Source organism: Octodon degus, unplaced genomic scaffold (assembly GCF_000260255.1).
Source record: "Octodon degus isolate 3935 unplaced genomic scaffold, OctDeg1.0 scaffold00004, whole genome shotgun sequence".
NCBI classification, from domain to species: Eukaryota; Metazoa; Chordata; class Mammalia; order Rodentia; family Octodontidae; genus Octodon; species Octodon degus.
The window spans coordinates 27091679-27111540 of record NW_004524580.1 but is presented as its reverse complement, the minus strand read 5'-3'; the positions used below and the strand labels follow the sequence as shown (position 1 = coordinate 27111540).

Below are 19862 nucleotides of genomic sequence, written 5' to 3'. Positions count from 1 at the left end.
AATTGCTCAGGGGAATACGTGCTTCCTTTGTCAGCACAAGGGTCTGAATTCAATTCCCCGTTTCCGAAAAAAAAAAAAAAAAATGCAGACTTGATTAGATTGCAGAAGAATGATGAGAACAGAATTTTTTAAGTTCTATCATTTCTCTTAGAATTCTGCTTGATTGGATAAAAGGAGAAATGTATTTCCTTCATTTTTAAGTAGAACAAATGTATTTAAAATGTTATATTAATAAATGAAGGGGGCTGGAGAGATGGCTCTAGTGGTCTAAGGCACCTACTTGGAACAAGCTTGGCAAAGCATAGGGACCACAGTTCGATCCCCCAGCACCACATGCCAGCCAGCTGCGCCCCCTGGTGTGCTGAGCTGGCCACACACACACACACACACACACACACACACAAAATAAATAAATAAATAAATAAATAAATAAAAATAAATGAAGTATCAGGTTTTGGGCAAATGTTATGACTAGGTACCATGAGTGACTTACATGTGCGGTTTTTTTTTTTTGTTTGTTTGATCTGTATGTGCTTTTAATGTGGAGAGGAAATTAAACCATTTGCATTTATAACAACATGAAAGAATATCACTATACCTTATTATAAAGAATATATTAATTTAATTATTACCTAAAAGAAGCTCTAGGTTCTTTACATTTCTCTTTTTCATAGAATTTTACATGTAATTGTAAAAGTCACTGTATATATCACAGAGAATCTTCTTTCTCAAAAACAGAGCAGCACCACAGTTGTTTTGTTGGGTGGTTTGGTATGTGCTAGAGACCTGAAAGTAAACTGGTATAACCAGTGATGTAGACATGACCGCCGAAGGCTGTTTCTAAGCTATTAGGTCACTATCTGTAAACTGGTTCTTCCATGTAAAGTCATTTATGGAGAAGTACAAAATGTGATTTGATTACTATCCTTTATATTAAGAAAATCAGTTAATATGTAAAATTACACTTATTGTGTTTTTTTTTTTAATTATTTATTTGTGTGTGTGTGTGTGTGTGTGTGTGGCCAGCTCGGCCCACCAGGGGGCGGGCTGGCTGGCATGTGGTGCTGGGGGATTGAACCGCGCTCCCTGTGCTTTGCTAAGCTTGTTCTAAGTAGGTGCTTTAGACCACTGAGCCATCTCACCAGCCCCTTACTGTGTTTTGAGCACTTTTATGGTTTATTGTAAGCATGACAGAAGTAGGAAAAGAACAGTTAAAGTTCTCTATTTAAAAATAGTGATGTGTAAAACTGATGTGATCTGGGTTTTCTTTGCTACTGGGAATCATGGGGTGCGGGATATAGCTCAGCGGCATAAGTGCCTGCCTGGTAAGCACAAGGTCTGCAGTTCAATCCCTGGTACTGTTTTTTTGGGTTTTTTTAAGTATCCTTAGTACTGGGACTCAAACTGTGGCCCTTGCACTTGCTAGGTAGGTGCTTATGCCACTGAGCTATGTCCCTGGTCCCTGATGTGATCTTTAAGATATCAGAAAACTAAGTTGAAAGTGTTACTTCTGCATCAGTTTTTCTTTCACATAAGAACTGCCTTGTCATAGTTGTGTAGAAATTTGATGTACTAATTTCATTTTCAACATCTTTATTTTAAAAATAAATATATACCTTTGTATGATTTTTTTAAAAAAGAATACTAGCAGGTAGAAATATATGTATTTCTAAAACTTTTTTGTATATTTTTATTTCTGGTCTGTACTGTAGCTTAACTATTGTCATTAAATCTTAAAATAGTTAAAATGTATAAAATAAATGTCAGTTATATTATCAATAAAAGGAATGGCAAATATTTTTCAAATAAAAATTTGCATTGTATGTCTATTAATATACACAGGATATTAAAAATAAAATTTATCCTTAAAAAAAAAAAAACCTAAAACGTACCAATAAAATCTGACTGAAAAATAACTATAGCAAAGGGCAATTTATTTACTGATATTCACAAATTGTTAAGTACAAAAGAAATCAAAATCACTATATTAAAAACTTATACAGGGCCGGGGAGATGGCTCAGTAGAATAAGCGCTTCCCTGGCAAGCGCAAGGGCCTGAGTTCAATCCCCGGTTCTGCCAAAAAAAAAAAACTTAAACAGTCAAGAGGAATATTGTACATATGTACAAAAATCTATTTAAGCACTCTATGTTCATTCAACTTTCATATTACGCTGTCAAGCAGATAACATTACCATTCCCACTTGCGCAGACAGAGAAACTAGGTGGAAGGTGGAATGACCTGTCCAAGGTTACACATCTAATAAGGCAGAGCAGAGTCCCAAATCTCTAGCATGTGCTCAACTTGTACATGCTCTTTCTCCACAAAGATAGCACTGCAGCACTGTCTGCTACAAGAAAGAGCTGGAAAGCATGCGAAGGTCCATCTTCACCACTCCCCACTGCAAGCTTCCCAAGAACAAGACAGGCTGGGCAGAACAAAGAACCTGGTATGTAAATGACATCTGTATTAAGTAGGATTAAACTATAATTTTTAAAATGAGACTTCTCATAATGAGAAGCAGTCTGAGACTCTGAACTTGTACAAGATCCAAACAAAAAGGGCCAAGGAGCTCAGCAGCACAACACCTGCCTAGCAAGTGTGTGGTCATAAGTTCAATTTCTGGTACTAGAAAAGAAAAAAACAGGGTTCTGAAAGGCCAATGTGAGCAATGAGTAAAGCTGTTTCTCACTGTACCCTCCAAACCCTAATGCAATAGCTCCATTCACTCCAGAATCCCAGTAAACTTATCAAGGTTTCTGATCATGAATTTAAACTCATTTAGGTGAGTTTTACGAGAAAAGAAAAAGCAAGTTATGTCTGGAGGAAGCAATGGGGAACAAAAGGAATATCTATTCTATCTTCTAATACAAAGAGGAATCAGTCTTCACCCAAGAAAAGGACCACAGAGCCTAGAGTTTGTGCTACGGAGTGATGGAATGAAGGACAATAAAAGCAAAGCACAGGGCTGGCAAGATAGCTCAGCAGACAAAGCGCCTGCTTTGGCAAGTGTAGGGACCCAGGTTTGATCTCCAGCATCACACGCCACACTGGCCCCGCCCCCTGAGCTGGCGACAGAGTGGTGGTACATGTCTGTAATCCCAGCATTGGGGAGGCTGAAAACAAGAGGATTACTAAAAGCCCGATCTGTGTAGTGAGACCTTGTAGACCTGTACTAGATACATTTAAAAAAAAAAAAAAAAAAGAAGAAGAAAAGAAATAGGTGCATGTGGGCAAAAGTAAATAAAATGTTTAACACCAAAGAGTTTTAGAGTGCTCTACTTCTAGTGATGAAAAGGACTGGCGTCCAGCTGGTGACTGGAGTAGCATCTGGCTAAAAACAAAAACAAAACCATGGCCACAGGAGACAAGGAAGTCAAGAAACAGAGACAGCAAAATTCTAGATGGCTCATCCACACAGATACATAAGTCAGTAAGAGTGCCAACAGAAGGACTTCTGAAGAGGGTTACAAAGTAAGAGCTCTAACTGTCAATAAATGAAAGGATAACTGCAATACCTCAAAGAGCTGAGATGGAGAAGAAGAGAGCAAGAGGTAGTAGTAAAGAAGAGGCATCTGAGAAGGCCGACCAGATAGCTCAGCGGCCTAACGCACCTGTTTTCGCAGAGTACAGGGACCATGGTTAAATCCCCTGGCACCACATGCCCTGCCAGCCCTGCCCTGGGGCACACTGAGACAAGGACTGAGGCTGGGCATGGTGGCACACACCTGTAATCCCCATGCCTGGGAGGCTGAAAACAGGAGGATCACTACGAGTCTGATCTGTATAGTGAGACCTTGTAGACCCTATACTAAATACACTTTAAAAAAAGATGAGGCATCTGGGAGTACAGCCAACTGGTATTTCAGTACATAGGAGATAAATGGGAAAAGGGGGCCAGACCACCAAAGGTGGTAGGAAACTGCCCAGTACCAAATAAGTAAGTAAATATTCACAACAAGTTGGTAATACAGAGAAGCCCTCCAACTATAAAGGAAGAGTTCTAGAAAGTATGAAGAAAGATACAGTGGTAGCAGAGGATTCCTAGATCAAAATTTGGCAATGTACTAAATAGTGAGGGCATGAGAATCTGAAAGATAGCATGACCAAGAGATAGAACCCTGCAGCAACGGAGGTTAAGACAGGGCCTTAAAAACTGAATTGATAATCAGTACAAGTGCTTTAGCAGCCGACAGACAAAAAGTCCCAGCCAGGCATGGTGGCACCTACATGTAATCCTAGCATTCAGTAGGCTGAGGCAGGAGGATCAAGAGTTCAAGGCCAACTTGAGCTACACAGTGAGTTCAAGGCTGGCCTGGACTATACAGTGAGATCTTGCCTCAAAAAAAGCTTCCTGAAGTTTCTAAGCCAGAAATTACTAAACAGCAAATTCTTATAGCTTCATTTAATGTTAACAGTGCTGGTACGCAAATACACAGGGAATGCTGAAAACTTCACTCCAAACTGTCAACCAAGATTATCTTCAGAGCAGGACTTAGAATTCACAAGAAAGGGGGAAGATGGCAAGTGCAAAGAACTTTCACTTTTTTTATACGAAAATACTACTTTTGTAATTTTTTTTAATTTTATTTATTTGTGTGTGTGTGTATGTGTGTGTGTGTGTGTGTGTGTGTGTGGCCAGCTCAGCCCACCAGGGGGCGGGGCTGGCTGGCATGTGGTGCTGGGAGATTGAACGGCGGTCCCTGTGATTTGCTAAGCTTGTTCTAAGTAGGTGCTTTAGACCATTGAGCCATATCACCAGCCCCTGTAATATTTTTAAAAACTAAATATTTACAATTAAGTTGTGCTTTTTAGCTAAAAGCAATTTTTTTAATCATCCTGGGATTAAAGACAAAGCAAAGAAAATATCCTGATGTAGCTACTTAAAAAGGACTCCATATGTTAAGTACACAATATGTAGGTTAAAGGGCTTGCTCTTCTAACATTAAAACTAAAAACTATGCTGTAAACTGCGGTACAAGGTAAATGGATAAATCCTGAGGGGACTTGACTGATCTTATCAGATACAAAAGACACATTTCTTGTTACATAGGTCTTGCTTTATCTTGGTCTTAACCATCCAGCAGAAAAGTATAAAAACGAGGTATAAAAAGTAAAGCCATATTAATATGCTGAGCTGTGAAAGGCTCAACACCTTCTGACACTGCCAGTCCTACGGATAACCCACTACTATTAAGGACTACTAGACTATATTGGATTATTTTGCTGAATTTACGCACCTATAATATTTAAATGACAATAGAATACCCATCTCTGACAAAACTAAACAAGAAAAGGGGATAAAAATGAATGACCATTTTATATCTGTATATACAAAATAGGATAGATATACAGCTACTTTCTCTTAATTCAATGAGAAGATTTGTACTAATAGTATTTGGACAGGATAGCATGTCTGCATTTTGTACTATGAATAACCACTAAGAAGATAACAATATGCAATGTATTAATTATTGAAATTGTCCTATTAATCAGTTTTGAAACTGTCTCGTTGTTTCTCAGTAAAAAATAAATAAATAAATACAACAGATCAACAAAGAAAATAAAATGAAACTAAAAACTACGGCATTATGAACACATGCCAAAAAAAAAGAAAGAAAAAAAAATCCTACTGGCTTTTGAAAGAAAGGCAGACAAGTCAAGTAACGAACTAAACTGTAAATCTCCTATCATAACAATATAACAGTTAGTTACACACTGAACTACTATTTCTCCATTTCAGAAAGAATCCAAAAATCTAGACTCTGGGCACAAGAGGGAGCAATTTAGCCTTGAATGAAGCTTGTATTTATAGTTCATTCAGAGAAATATACCAAGAAAAACTGAGCTTATTCAAGTAAAACAAATCCCATCCCTCTTCCACCTTAAGTTTTAATGTAGTAACAAATAATAATCTAGGGCCGTTGAGATACCTCAGCGGACTAAGCACCTGTTTAGGGAAGTGTAGGTTCAATCCTCAGCACCACATGCCGCGCCAGCTGAGCCAGTGACCAAGTCCAGGTGTGGTGGCGCACGCCTACAACACCAGCACAGGGGAGGCTGAAAACAGGTAGATCACTATGAGCCCGAACTGCATAGTGAGACCTTGTACCAAATACATAAATTAAAATGTATATATTTTACATATATGTATGTGTGTATATATATATGATATATATATATATATATATATATATATGATATATATTTCAAAACCCCAGCAATCAGGGCTGGGGAGATAGCTCAGTCCAACCAAAAAAAAAAAAAAAAAAAACCTCAGCAAATAAATACAGTAATATAGTTTAAAAATATGTCAACAAATTATCTACAAAAAGGGTGAAACTTTCAAATGAAAGTCATGTCATTTTAAATGTACAGGCATAAATAATTAAAAACCTAGTACTTAATTTATATCAACCACCATCCTAAAATAATCTATAATTTCTATAGGAATCAGGGTTTTAATCAAGTTTGTAACACATTATTTGCATTTATAAAAGGGTTTGTACCATAAATTAATGCCAAAACCCAATGATCCTATACTTCAGAATGGAAGTGAACTTCACAGATCAAAATCTTTGGGAAAGAATCCTTTTTCATTTGAGGAGCTAGGAATCAAACCCAAGGCCTTACACATACTAGCTGGGCAAGTGCTCCACCACTAAACTACACCACCAAGCCCCACAGTGCAGCTTCTCCCAAACTACTGTACCTGTAAGGGCAGACTTCACGGAGATTAAAAGAGCTACCCAGAAATAGCAAGGCTACACTGGATGACACAAGCAAAGCTCAAAGACAGCAATCGGGATAGCCCCCATAACAAACCAAGAATTAGGAATAGGGCACCCTGCTGACAAGAGTGTAATGACTGCTGATAAAGACTATGAAGTAATAAACTAAAGTTCTATGTGTATAAAAGTTGTCCCCCAACTTTCATCTTATCAAATCTTGAGGCTTCCAACTAATCCACTCTATTTGTTATCTAAACTGTCTTAACTGATCATAACTTGTGTGAAAAAAAAAAAAAATTACTTCCAGAAGTAGTAAAATCTTTGAATTCCACAGAAAGCATTACAGAAGCATTAGAGAAGACTCACTGATGGATGAGGCAGCAAAGCACTAAGAAGGTGACACCTATTCCTGACAAATACCCTGGAAGTAACTAGGCTCACCAAGGTCAGTGGCGCACCCGCCAAATGTGCCTAAAAGGACACCCTTCTCACCCGCAGCCACTACTATTCTTCATACCATTCCTACTTCCCCATGCCTACGGAGCACACTTTGATTCTTTCTCCAAACCCCAACTAACATGTCATCTCATTCAGGAAAACTGCCCACCACCTCTTTCTCCAAAGTTCATGTTCTTTCTCCTCTGTACTCATACTTTCTTCTGCTGATCCATTTATCACACATACAAGGCCTAGCCAGATAGCTCAGTGGACTAAAGCACCTGCTTAGGCAGATGCAAGGGCCAGGATTTGATCCCCCGCGTGCTGTGCCAGGCTCTCCTCCAGGGCACGCATCTCAGCATCTCAGGGACTAGGTGTAGTGGTGCATGCCTGTAATCCCAACGCTCGGGAGGCTGAAAACAAGAGATCACTAGGAGTCCGATCTGTGTAGTGAGATCCTATAGACCCTGTACCAAATACATTAAAAAAAAAAAACCCTCACTGCTTATTACCCATACAGTACACATAATCTGATTACATGCATTTACCCTCTGGTAAAAGTTTCCTTCTTTTAGGACACCCCACGTCCAAAATTGTCCAATTGTCCACCTCAGAACAGACTCTAACATCTTTTTTTTTTTTTTTTTTTTTTTTTTGGCGGAACTGGGGATTGAACTCAGGTCCTTGCGCTTGCCAGCAAAGCGCTTATTCCACTGAGCCATCTCCCCAGCACCATTTTTGTTTTTGGTTTTTTTCTAACATCTACTAAATGTACAAACACCTGAAGCTTGAAAAGTCAGTCACCAGATGTCTAAGGAATCTAGAAAGCCTCCATGCAAAAGCTCATCAGTCGCAATACACACACATGGCAAATTTACTTTCAGAGATAAACAACTAATAGAATTGTTTCTAGAAGTCAAACTACTTGTAATAGTTGAAATTAATATAGGATGCTAAATGCAGAGCAGCATAGCCCAATAGGAGAGTACTAATAGAATCGAATTTCTAAGAAACTCGCTCCCTTGTGCACTCTATGCCAAAACAGACACTAATAGGAAGGTGTAAGTCGAGGCCTGCCTGGAGGCAGTAGTGTAAAACTAGACAACCTTCAAAATCTTCCTCAATTTTTTCCATTGTTCAGACAGAAGCTTTTCTCTAGTAATATTAAGGATCCTCTGATACCTTTGTGAACTTAATTGTCCTAGCTAACCATTCTGACAGGCAAAGTAGAATATTCCAAATTTAATCATGCCCATCATAAGCAGAATAATAACAGACCCAAAAGACACTTAGATTACCTTTTTGGCAAAAGAGACTTTGTAGGTTTGACCAAATTAAAGATTCCGACATTATCTTGGATCGTAAAGTGAGCCCAAAGTAATCACAAGGGCCCCTCTAAGAAAGAGGTAGAAAGGTCAGAAGCCAGAAAAGGAAACGGAAGACAGAAGCAAAGACCAGAGAGAAGGGGAGGGGGTGCCATACAAAGTCAGGTTTGAGAAGGGACCAGGAATCAAGGAATACAAATCTCAGAAAGAGAAAATTCAAGGGAGAGGATTCTCCCGAGAGCTTCCTGAAGAAATTCAGTGCAGCTGACACTATGATTTTAGCCAAGTAAAAACCTCCTAAAAGATAATAAATGTTAATTTAAGCCACTAAATTTGTGGTAATTTATTACCAGCAGCAACAGGAAACACACAACGCCCAAAGAACTATCTCCTCAGCCAGCAATGCTCAGTGGTCAACACTTACGCTCTATGTCCACTATCACTGTTCCTGTTCAATATGGCTCTAGAAACATTAGCTAGAGCAGTAAGGTGAGAGAAAGAAGAGGGATACGGATAGGAAAGGAAAAAGTTCAACGATTATCATTATTTGTAAGTGACACGATCCTCTACATGGAAGACCCCAAAGCTCCACCAAGACTCCCAGAATAACCCAATTCAGTAGTGTACCAAGATACAAAGTCAACAGTCAAAAATCAATAGCATCCCTATATACCAAGACTAATCTCATCAAGAAAGTCAGAGAAAAAGCACCTTTCACAATAGCATCAAGAAAAGTAAAATATGGGGCTGGAGAGATGGCTCAGTAGAATAAGCGCTTACCTGGCAAGCACAAGGGCCTGAGTTCAATCCCCAGGTCAGCCAAAACAAAAAAAGAAAACTATTGGACAGTAAGGTCAAATTGAGAATGTTTAAGGAAATTTCCTTAGGGATTAAAGTATCTTTAAATAAATTATAATTGTTTAGAAAAAAAAAAGAGGAAGTAAAATACTTAGGAATTAAACAGGGAAGTAAAAGTTCTCTACAATAAAAACTAGTGCTCTGAAAAAAAGGATTTAAGCTAGCGTCTCAGTGTCTCCCTAAGCAAGCAAAAGGACTTGAGTTTGATCCCCAGTACCACATGTGGTGCTGGCCCCACCAAGACCAGGCATGGTGGCACACACTTGTAATCCCAGCCCTGGGAAGGCTGAAAACAGGAGGAGGATCACTACTAGTCTAAGTTGTGACCCTGTATCAAATACATTAGGTTAAAAAAAAAAAAAAAGTAATTGAGCTATACACTTGGGAGGCTGAGGAAGAAGGATCTCCATAAGTTCGGGGTTGGGGGCCAGGGAGATGTCTCAGTGGAATAAGTGCTTCCCTAGCAAGTGCAAGGACCTGAGTTCAATCCCCGGTTCCACAAAATAAATAAATAAATAAGTTCAGGGTCGGAATAGTGACTTCAGAGGCAGCTTAAACTACATATGAGACCTAGAGACATAGACACACACACACACACACACACACACACACACGGAGAGGAAAGGGGGGCAAAGCAGATTAAACGGGACATCAAAAAATGGAAAGATGTCCCCATTTCAACAACTACAATATATATTTAACACAATTCCAATAGCATTTATCACAAAACCAGAGAAAGCAATCCTAAAATTCATACAGAACCAGGAGAGAACTAAAATAGCAAAAGCAATTCTGGACAGTAAAGGCAAGGCAGGGAGCATCACAATCTCAAACTTCTAGTTATACTACAAAGCTCCTGTGATAAAAACAGTACAGTACTGGAGGACACAGATTGCAGATCAATGAACAGACTAGAGGATATAGAAACAACTCAGGTACACGCAGCTACATTATCTTTGACAAAGGGGCCAAACATTTTCACTGGAAGAAAGATAGCATCTTTAACAAATGGTTCTGGAAAACCGGCTCTCCACAGCCAAGGACTGAACCCAGACACATACAGTCTTGCCATGCACTAAACTATGATCAAAATGGATCAAAGATTTGAGTATTAAAACATAAACAATCTGCTGAAAGATAACATAGGTAAAACTCTTGAAGACACAGGCAAAGATTTTTCTGAACAGAATCACAATGACACAAGAAATAATGACACCAAGTGAGAAGCAAAATTTAAAAAAGAAAGAGCTAGGGAGATAGCTCAGTGGAATAAGCGCTTCCTTGGCAAGCTCAAGGGCTGAGTTCAATCCCTGGTTCTGCCAAAAAAAAAAAAAAAAAAGATTTAAAAAAGAATTTAAAAGCTAGCCCTATAAAGCTTCTGCATAACAAAAGAAAACAACAAAAGGAGGAGACAACCTACTTTGCCACAAAGTAGGACAAAGTTGAGTTATTTGTAGGAAAGTGAATGCACCCTGCAACCATGTTAAGTGAAATCAGACACACAAGCCTAAATATCTCATGGTTTCTCTCATGAGAAACCCAATATATAAACTGTTAAAAGAAAAAGAAAAAAAAAAGATAATAGAAGAGAAAAAAGTTCTTGTAACCCGGCACAGCCAATGTATCTAAAAGTATACCTTGACTTAGTACAGTTGTTTTATGTTTGGTGTTTTGGAGCCTGTTACTCTGGATGTTAATGTGTTTGTAATTAACTTCATAAAGACTTTAAAAATAAGTAAATAAATCAGGGGCAGGGAAACAGCCAGAAAAATAAGTAAATAAAAATAAAAATAAATTTAAATTTTGAAAAAACCCACCCCTTACCTTCTAAGAGTGAATGATCTCGAACAGCTTCCGCGGCCAACACTGACTTCCCGCAGCCAGCCATGCCATAGATGCTGACCCAGCCTGGTTCACCGTTCAGTTTCAAGAGCTTCTGCTGAATTGTGCTCACCAGCTTCTTCCTCGTAACAAAAACAACTGGCCTTTGTGGCACTCCACCTTCGCACAGCACTGTCCTTACTGAAATCCAAAACAAGCCTCAATGAACAAAACCCTGAAATGGCTACTCAACACAAAAAGAAAAACAAACAAAAACAAAAAAAAATTGCAGATGGTGGTGTTGAAGCCTACCTATTTCCAAGAGCAATAAGAAAATGTGTCTAGCACATTAACTAAAAACGTTCTGATTTCTTAAGATACAGAAGACGAAAGCAAACATATACCCTTCAAGGCCATGGAAGTCTCCATCTGTGCCTGCCTCACACCTTATTCCTTCCTGACTCTCAGCCACCCCATCCCTGCTGAAGACTGGGGAAGGGATAGAGCACAGTGCAGGTACAGAAAGAACACTGTGGACTGTGTCTGAACCCAGGGTTCACTTCCCAGCACTGGACTTCTTTTTTCAACAACGGTGAAGTTCCCTTTGAATGTTTATGGAATTTCTTTCAAATACATAGACTTCTAGATATTTTTATTCTTCCCTATAAACTAAAATATACCTAACTACAAGGTAAACAGGAACTATAGACAGTTATGTTCTTTCTATAAATTAAGATATAAGGGCCAGCAAGATAGCTCAGTGCATTAAGCAACTGCTTAGGCAAGCACAGGGACAGGATTTGATTTCGATCCCCAGTACTGCATGCCGTGCCAGCCCCACCTCCCACATGCTGAACTGGCCACCAAGACCAGGCATGGTGGCTCATGCCTGTAATCCCAGCACTGGGAAGGCTGAAAACAAGAGGATCACTAGAGTCCGAGCTGCGTAGTGAGCCCCTGTACCAAATACAAAAAAAAAAAAGGTACATGTTGTTTTCACAGCAGTAAATGGTTCTCTGGGCAAGAATAAAATGTGTTAATGTAGATGCATGTAAGAAATATTTACTGAAAACACTACTATAACTGTTCCACATGCATTTTTCAGTGAACTTGTCATAATCTCTTCAGAATATCCCTTCTACAATCAGATGTGTCAGAGCAAGGGGACAGAAGGTATCAGGATACAAACCATATGAAGTTATCCCATCGGCTGAATCTTTGCCACTGGAGGACAAAAGCATAGGCATGCCACTATGGAGAAGGGCAGCAAGATCTTTATATCCTTCATGTAGTAGAGCATTGTAGAACGATATGTAGGAATAATTATCTTTATTCAGTATCATTTTAATTAGTGTAGCTGCTCGTTGATGATTACTGGGCTAAAATAAAATTTAATAATTTAGTTTATATCAATAAATATATTTGCAACGCAAATTAATGAAGATCTATGTCACTTCTGAAATTTTAAGAAAAAAGTACAGACTGTGTGAAAGGGTGTTACCTGATTTTTCACTCGTTCCTCCTCTGATATTGTTAAAACTCCATCACTAATCATGTGATCCATGATGTAGGATGTTTTGATGTCCTTTTCCAGAGCTTCTCTATGTTGAAGCAAACAATTTCGAGCTTTTGCATCCATCTTCTCTCAAAGTTTCTTCTCTCTGTGCTGTCAACCATGAGCTACAGGCAAACATCAAAATAGCTGTCAGGACAATAAACATAAAAAGATGTGTAAGCCAGGCAGGGTGGCACACGCCTATAAACCCCAAACTCTGGGAGACTGAGGTGGGGGATAACGGTTTGAGAACTGGGCAATTTAGTAACTTAGTGAGCACTGTTTCAAAATAAAAAATGAGCGTGAGATACAGCAGTGAAAATGTCCTGGATTCAGTCCTCAGTACCCCAAGATAGATAAATAGAATGTGGAGCCTCACTGGTAGTTAAAAATCATAAAGAAAATTTGATATTTCTTTTCCTAAGTCTTTTTAAAATGGATAAAGGTTGGGCCAGCAAGATAGCAGACTAAGTGCCTGCTTAGGCAAGCGCAGGGACTGAGGCCCAATCCCTGCCAACACATGCTGAGCCAGCCCCACCTCTGGGGCATGCTGAGCCTGCCACTGAAAACAGGTGTGGTGGCGCACCAGTGATGAGGAGTTCTGAAAACAGGGAGATCACTAGAGTGCAAACTGCTCCAAGCAGCGAGCTGTGTAGTAAGACAATATACCAAATACATTTTTTAAAAAAAGGAAAATGGACAAAGCTCAGTCAGGGATAGTGGTATGCACCTCTAATCCCAGCACTTTCAAGGCTTAACAGGAGGATCACCTTGAAGTGATCCTGGGCTACACACTGAATTCAAGGTCAACCTGAACTAGAGCAGAACTCTGAAGGACATCAATCTTGAGCAAATTCTCCCCAATTCCCCTCCCTAAAAGGATGTGCCTCTGGGCATCATCCTGGTTCCCACCAGGATGTTTTCCTTCAAGGCTGACGTCTGCACTGTTCCTGATAAGAATGAATATTATGGTAACAAAGAAAGAGTCCTATAACTGCCTGAGGCCCAGGTTTATGGCATCCTCCAGGCCCTACAAGGTTCAAAGGATTCAAAGTTATCAAACTGTCACTGTGGGAACAACTGCCTTTGCCTGTTTTCACTCCACTAAACAGCCACAAACACACAGAGCCACATGTACAAAACCTACAACTTTTCCTTTGTTCTTACTCTTTTAGACAGAAGTCCAACTGAGTCAGGAAAACCTAGTAAAATCCTCCTGTTTCCCAGTGGTTGGTCTCATCTCTTAAAAATTCTACAACCAAACTACATAGTGAGACCTTGTCTCAAAAATTAAATAAATAGAATATCATGTCCGCATCTTGTACAGCAATTAACCACTAGGAAGAATGTATGCAATGTGTTAATTATTGAAACTGTCCTACCAATTTGGTTTGAAACTGTCTCATTGCTATTTGTTTCTCAATAAAATTATGGGAAAAAAATTAAATAAATAAATAAAATAAAATAAAGGAACTATTCTCTACAGCCCAGAAATTTCACTTCTAAAATATCTACAAGGATAGTTATGTATGCAAAAAAACACCCCAGAAAGAATTAATGGAGAGTGTAAAGATGAGAAAATATGAAAACAACCTAAATGTCTATGATTCTGGACATGGAATTTTTAAACACCTGGGTGCATATACAGAATAGAATATTATTTAGGCATTTAAAGTAAAAGACATACATGGAATGACGTTCAAAGCACAATGCTGATTGAAAGAAACATGACCCCACATAACCAAAAAATGTGTTGATATCATACAAATATATGCTGTTTTGAAGTCTTTCATTAAGATGTTTGGGTTATTAAATAACAAGATTTGGGATTTTTCCTTATTCCTTTCTCATTCATAAACTTTTGTATAGTGTCTTAATTTTTTCAGTACACATCATTTTACAATAAAAACATTCCTGGGGCTGGGGAGATAGCTCGATGGTCTGTGCACCAGCCTGGCAAGAGCAAGGACCCAGGTTAGATCCCTGGTACCGCAGAATGGTGGAGCACGCCTGTAATCCCTGTAATCCCAGCGCTAGGGAGGCTGAGACAGGAGGATCACTATGAGTCCAAGCTGCATAGGGAGGCCCTGTACCAAATAAATAATTAATTAATTTAAAAAAGCAATAAAAACATTCCTTTTTTAAATTAAGATTTCATAAATTAATGACCATACTTAAGTCCAAATGTTTAGAAACATCTTGTTCTCTTTATCCAACATATTGACTAGTCAAAACATTGCTGGAATTAGTAGTTCTCATTCAAAGTGGGTGTCAACTCTTGAATTGCGTTAGTCAACTTCTCATAGAGCAATTGGAAATACCCTCTGACTACCTTGTTGGATTAAGAGATAACCTGGTGTGTTTGCTGTTGTTGTTTCCTTCTTCTTAAGGGCAAGGTTTCTACATAGTCCAGGCTGACCTTCAACTTGCTAAATTGCACGGGCTGCCTTTGAGCTGTGGGTCCTCTTAACTCAGCCTCATGAGTGCTAGGATTACAGGTCTGCACCACCATGTTCAAAGACCAATATTCTTTACAGCAAAATACTTTTAAGTCTCTACCAACTTTGTTTTAAATATAATTCCTGAAAGAATTCACAAACTAGTAGATGAAAAAGAGAACAATAATTAGAATATGAACATCCAAAACTGCAAAATAAAGCACGAGTAATTTAGAGGCTCAGAAGGGGGCAATAATCAAGCTTGGGAAATGAAAGTATTTTTGAAAAGTCACCAAATGTGGCACTTTCAAAAATAGGGAAGTAGTTTCCCTATGCTCGTCGAGGTTCACACAATGGCCAGCATTGGTGTGAAACGGAGTTACAGAAAAAAAAATTAGTATGAATCTATATTATCATATTTTTAGAATGTTAAGACGTTTCTCAACTTATAGTACGAGTATTAGACTTGACAAAACAAAAATGAACTTTAGGTTATGCCCAGCAGCTAAGCAAATAGACACTGGCAACCTGAAGCTAATTTCCATTTAACTAGCCCGATAAAACAAATATGTAAGTCTTAAACACGTTTGAAAACTTTGCACATATCGGAAAAAGTGATGGACAGATTCTCAAAACATCCCACCCTCTGTAAACACATCAAAATGCAAGGCCTGCCCTCCTCTTTAAAAAGGAAAGCCAAAACTCTTTACAAATGCAAAATACAAAGAATAAGTTCATGCAAGACAACTGTAACAGTCCACTACTTCCTCTCAGATGATTTCTCTTCCTGGGACACCGGCAGCCCAGTTATCAAGCACCCCACGGCTCTGAACCCCCGTCCCCGGCCGCCTGCTCGAAGACCTGGGGGACAAAGGCGGGGGTCACTCACCCAGTCCCGGCGCCGGGGTCTCGCAGGAAGCGTTGCGGGCAGGCCGAGGGCCGGCGGGGATGCACCGGGAGCTCGGACAGGGAGTGGGGCTGCCGCGCCCCGGCCCCTCGGGTGCCTCCCAAGGCACCCCGGGATGTCACCCGGGGGCCGGACCCCGCCCCCAGGACACAAAGACTCGACGGCCCTTCGGGCTGCCGCACCTCGGCAGCGGGAACTGCGCCCCGAAGGGAACCCCGCGCCCTCCCGCGCCACCGCGGCCAGTCAGGTCCTCCGCGGTCGCCGCGTCCCTGGGCCTCACTCTGGAGGCTCCCTCAGGGCTCGGCCCGGGAAGGAAGCATTCGCGTCTCCGGGCTATCTGCTCGTCCTCGCCTCAGGACCGCTGAGCAGTCAAACCCTGCGCGGCCCGCCCAGCCCAGACAGCGCGCGCCCACACTTGGAAATATACACACGCCAGCCCCGGAGGGCGGCCCGCGCGCGCCCCAGCCCCGCCTCGTGCCCGCGCACGCACTCCTGAAGTGTGGCCTCCTCCGGGCGGTGGGGGCGTGGTCACGCCAGCGGGCACGCGCGTTCCTACCAGCGGCTGGGTCAGCGCTCTGACGGGACGTGCGTGGCCCCGCCCAGCGCCCCGTCGTCCGGGCAACCTGCGGGCGCCCGCGAGCTCCGCAGGAAGGAGGTGGGGTCGCCGCCCAGCAGCCCTAGAGGAACCCGGAGGCTAGGAGATTTGGTGAAGAGACGACGAGAATGGCCGGGAGAGGAAAGGGGCTGGTTTCGGGGCGGGGCCGAGTCTGTGAGGAGGCGAGGCCTCCCAGAGAGGCTCCAGTGGCCACGTCCCGCGACTCCCCGGAGCAGCCGTCCCGGGATCGCCGTGTTCACGGCTTCCAGACATGGCTGAGGTGAAGAACCGGAAGAAGCCGGGGCCCAAGGCAGCCTCTCCGGAGCCCGGGAAGCCGAGCGAGGCCAGAAAGAGCCCTGCGGCCCCGGTAGGCGCGCGCGGGGTCTGGGCGGACCCCCGCACCGGGCTGAGCTTGCTGTCTCTGGGGACGTGTCTGGGCCTGGCCTGGTAAGTGACGCGCGCGGCCCGAGGCTGGGCATCGCCCGGCCTCCCGCCCGGACTGCGGCTGCAGCGTCGGCCTCCGTCTTCCTTCCCTTTCTTTCTGGCGATCATTTCTTGAAATCATTGATTCTTCGCATATCCCGGTCACATTGCTGAAGTAGGGCCTGAAGTTCGAGAACGAGTTAGCCATTTCTTAAACGCTGCACATTTGGCCGCTCTTATTTTATATTTTAAGACAAAGTCTCACTCAGTTACACAGGTTGAGCTTGAATGTGGGATCTTCCTGGGTCAGCCTCCCAGAGTTCTGGGATTACAAAGGAGCGTCACCACACCCGAGTATTCTCCAGGTTTAATTAAACACTGCACTCAGAGGTTTTTTGCTGTGTTATAAACCGTTACTTCTTGTCCACTTTGCTCTGGCCAGGTCAAAATTGTTGCACTCCACCCAAAAAGGCCTGACGGATAAGAGCACAACTTAAAGTTCACGCTCTCAGAGCAACAAACTTTAGTAACAGTGAATATTCCATTCATTTCCAGTCCATTGCATGCATTATGAATATAACACCTTTTCCCAGATTACAGATGAACTATCCTGTAAAGCCACAAAAACGCTAAGCACTGTAAGCACTTAATGATTGAACATTTATAAATTTTAAACTAATCAAATAGTAATAGATTGGTATGACTGAGAAAGTGAATATTAGAAATAAGCATATCCCAGCACTCAGAGGCTGAGGCAGAAAGATTGCCGTGAGTTTGAAGCCAGCCTGGGCCACATAGTGAGTTCAAAGTCAGCCTGAGCTACATATCCAGACCCTGTCTAAAGAAAAACAAATGGAAGAAAACATTTCATGCCTACTACAAATATATAAGTAGGTAAGTAGGTTGATTGGTTTTGAGAAAGGGTCTTGCTATTGTAGTTCAGGCTGACCTTGAACTCACTGTATATCTCAGACTGGCCTTAAACTTACAACAATCCTCTTGTTTCAACTTGCTGATTGCTGGGTTCATAGGCAAGCACCATTGTGCTAGAGTGTAATGTGGCGTGGGGGGGCAGGGAATCTAACTCCTGACTTTGTACTTGCCAGGCAGGTGCTTAAGCCCCTGAGCTCTCTCCCCAGCCTCTGTAATGTGTTTCTATAGTGGATCAAATTTACACAAAACATCTGTTTTCATAATGGTTTTATTCTGAATAAACTTGCCAAACTATAAGATAAACTTATGAAGTAACATTATAGAGTAATGGATAATAAAATAAGCTACTGAAATTAACTTTACCGGGGATTAAACCCAGACCCTTGCACTTGCCAGGGAAGCGCTTATTCCACTGAGCCATCTCCCCAGCCCCAACTTTTATTTCTTTAGAATGATCACACAAACCTATATTATAGGACAAATAAGACAAAACAGAACTTTAAAACCCAAGAAAAAAGCCTGGGCTGTATAATAAGTTCAAGGCCAGACTGCACTACAGAGTGAGACCTTATCTCAAAAAACAAAACACAAGGGCTGGTGAGATAGCTCAGCAGCACAGTGGACTAAGCAGGCTTGCTTAGGCAAGGCAGGAACCAGGGTTGAGGTGTTTGATCCCCTGGCACCAGTGCTGCACCAGCCCACCCCCGGCACGCTGTCAAGGCCACTAAGAACAGCTATAGCCAGGCCTGTAATCCCAGCCCTGAAAACAGGAGACTGAAAACAGGAGAAATGCTGGGAGTCCGAGATGCATAGTGAGACCCTGTGCCAAATGCGTTAAAAAAAAAAAAAAAGAATAAGACAGTCAATTGAAAATATTACCTTCACATGTTCATCTTTGAAAATTAGGAAAATAATGATTTCTAATAACAAGATTTTTTTTTTTGTCTGTTTTTGCAGTACTCAGGATTGAATTTAGGACCTTGTGCTTGCCAGGCAAGCGCTTATTCTACTGAACTATCTCCCCGGCCCTCTAGTAACAAGCTTTAATTGTGCCTCAGCCTTGGGGCTGTAATCAAGTGTAGTAATGAGTTTTATAAGTTCATATAGGCCTGTCATACTGGAAGATACCTGTAATCCCAGTGCTGAGGAAGATCACAGATTCAAGTCCTGCCTGGACAACTTAGCAACAAAAAGGGCCCAGTGGGGTAGAGCACCCCTGGCTTGGTCCCTAGTACCTAAATAAATAATTTATTTTTAGAAAAACAAAGAAAAAAGAAAAATAGTTCATATTAACACAGGAAAGATGCCAATCTGCTAATTATGTAACCTAGGTCTATAAGTATCTCATATTGTAGACATTGACTTGCATCATCAAAAGAAATTTATTAGGGCCAGGGAGATAGCTCAGTAGAATAAGTGCTTGCCTGGTTAGCGCAAGGGCCTGAGTTCAATCCCTGGTTCCCCTCCCCACGAAAAAAGAAATTTATTTCAGCCAACCTTGTGTACATTTGTTAAAAAAAAAAGTTTGTTTTTATAGTTTTATATGAACAGTTAAACTTAATGATGCTATCTATAAGCCAACCACAGATGTAGTTGAGTAGTGAAACACTTGCCCTGTACCAACAGAAAAAAAGAGATGAGAAAAACCTTTGCAAAGCTACACAAAGTTTGCAAAGCTAGCAAAAGCAATTCTGGGTAATAATAGGACATCAGGAGGCATCACAACCCCAGATTTCAAGTTATATTGCAAAGCCACAGTGATCAAAACAGCACAGTACCAGCACAGAAACAGAAATGTGGATCAATGGAACTGCACAGAGGAGGCCAAATATATATATA

At 41.2% G+C, this 19862-nt stretch overlaps 2 protein-coding genes across 5 annotated transcripts in view; one reads left to right on the top strand and one right to left on the bottom strand.

The window, feature by feature from the left end:
• The window catches only part of Apaf1 (apoptotic peptidase activating factor 1), a 108753-nt gene extending 92224 nt beyond the window's left edge, over positions 1-16529 (bottom strand). For 2 of the 3 annotated variants that reach the window (XM_023716643.1, XM_023716646.1), the window contains exons 1-4: positions 16055-16529; positions 12674-12874; positions 12362-12551; positions 11176-11373 (exon numbers count right to left, since the gene is read on the bottom strand). In XM_023716643.1, coding sequence (XP_023572411.1) covers positions 11176-11373; positions 12362-12551; positions 12674-12811 — 526 coding nt within the window. In that variant the 5' untranslated portion in view covers positions 12812-12874; positions 16055-16529. The remainder of the gene's footprint in view (positions 1-11175; positions 11374-12361; positions 12552-12673; positions 12875-16054) is intronic. The other variant, XM_004623815.2, reaches the window with a different exon arrangement.
• Positions 16530-16729: 200 nt separating this feature from the next.
• Ikbip (IKBKB interacting protein) overlaps positions 16730-19862 on the top strand; it is a 24932-nt gene continuing 21799 nt past the window's right edge. For both annotated transcript variants that reach the window (XM_004623814.2, XM_004623813.2), the window contains exon 1: positions 16730-17114. In XM_004623814.2, the coding sequence (XP_004623871.1) occupies positions 16939-17114 (176 nt within the window). In that variant the 5' untranslated portion in view covers positions 16730-16938. The remainder of the gene's footprint in view (positions 17115-19862) is intronic.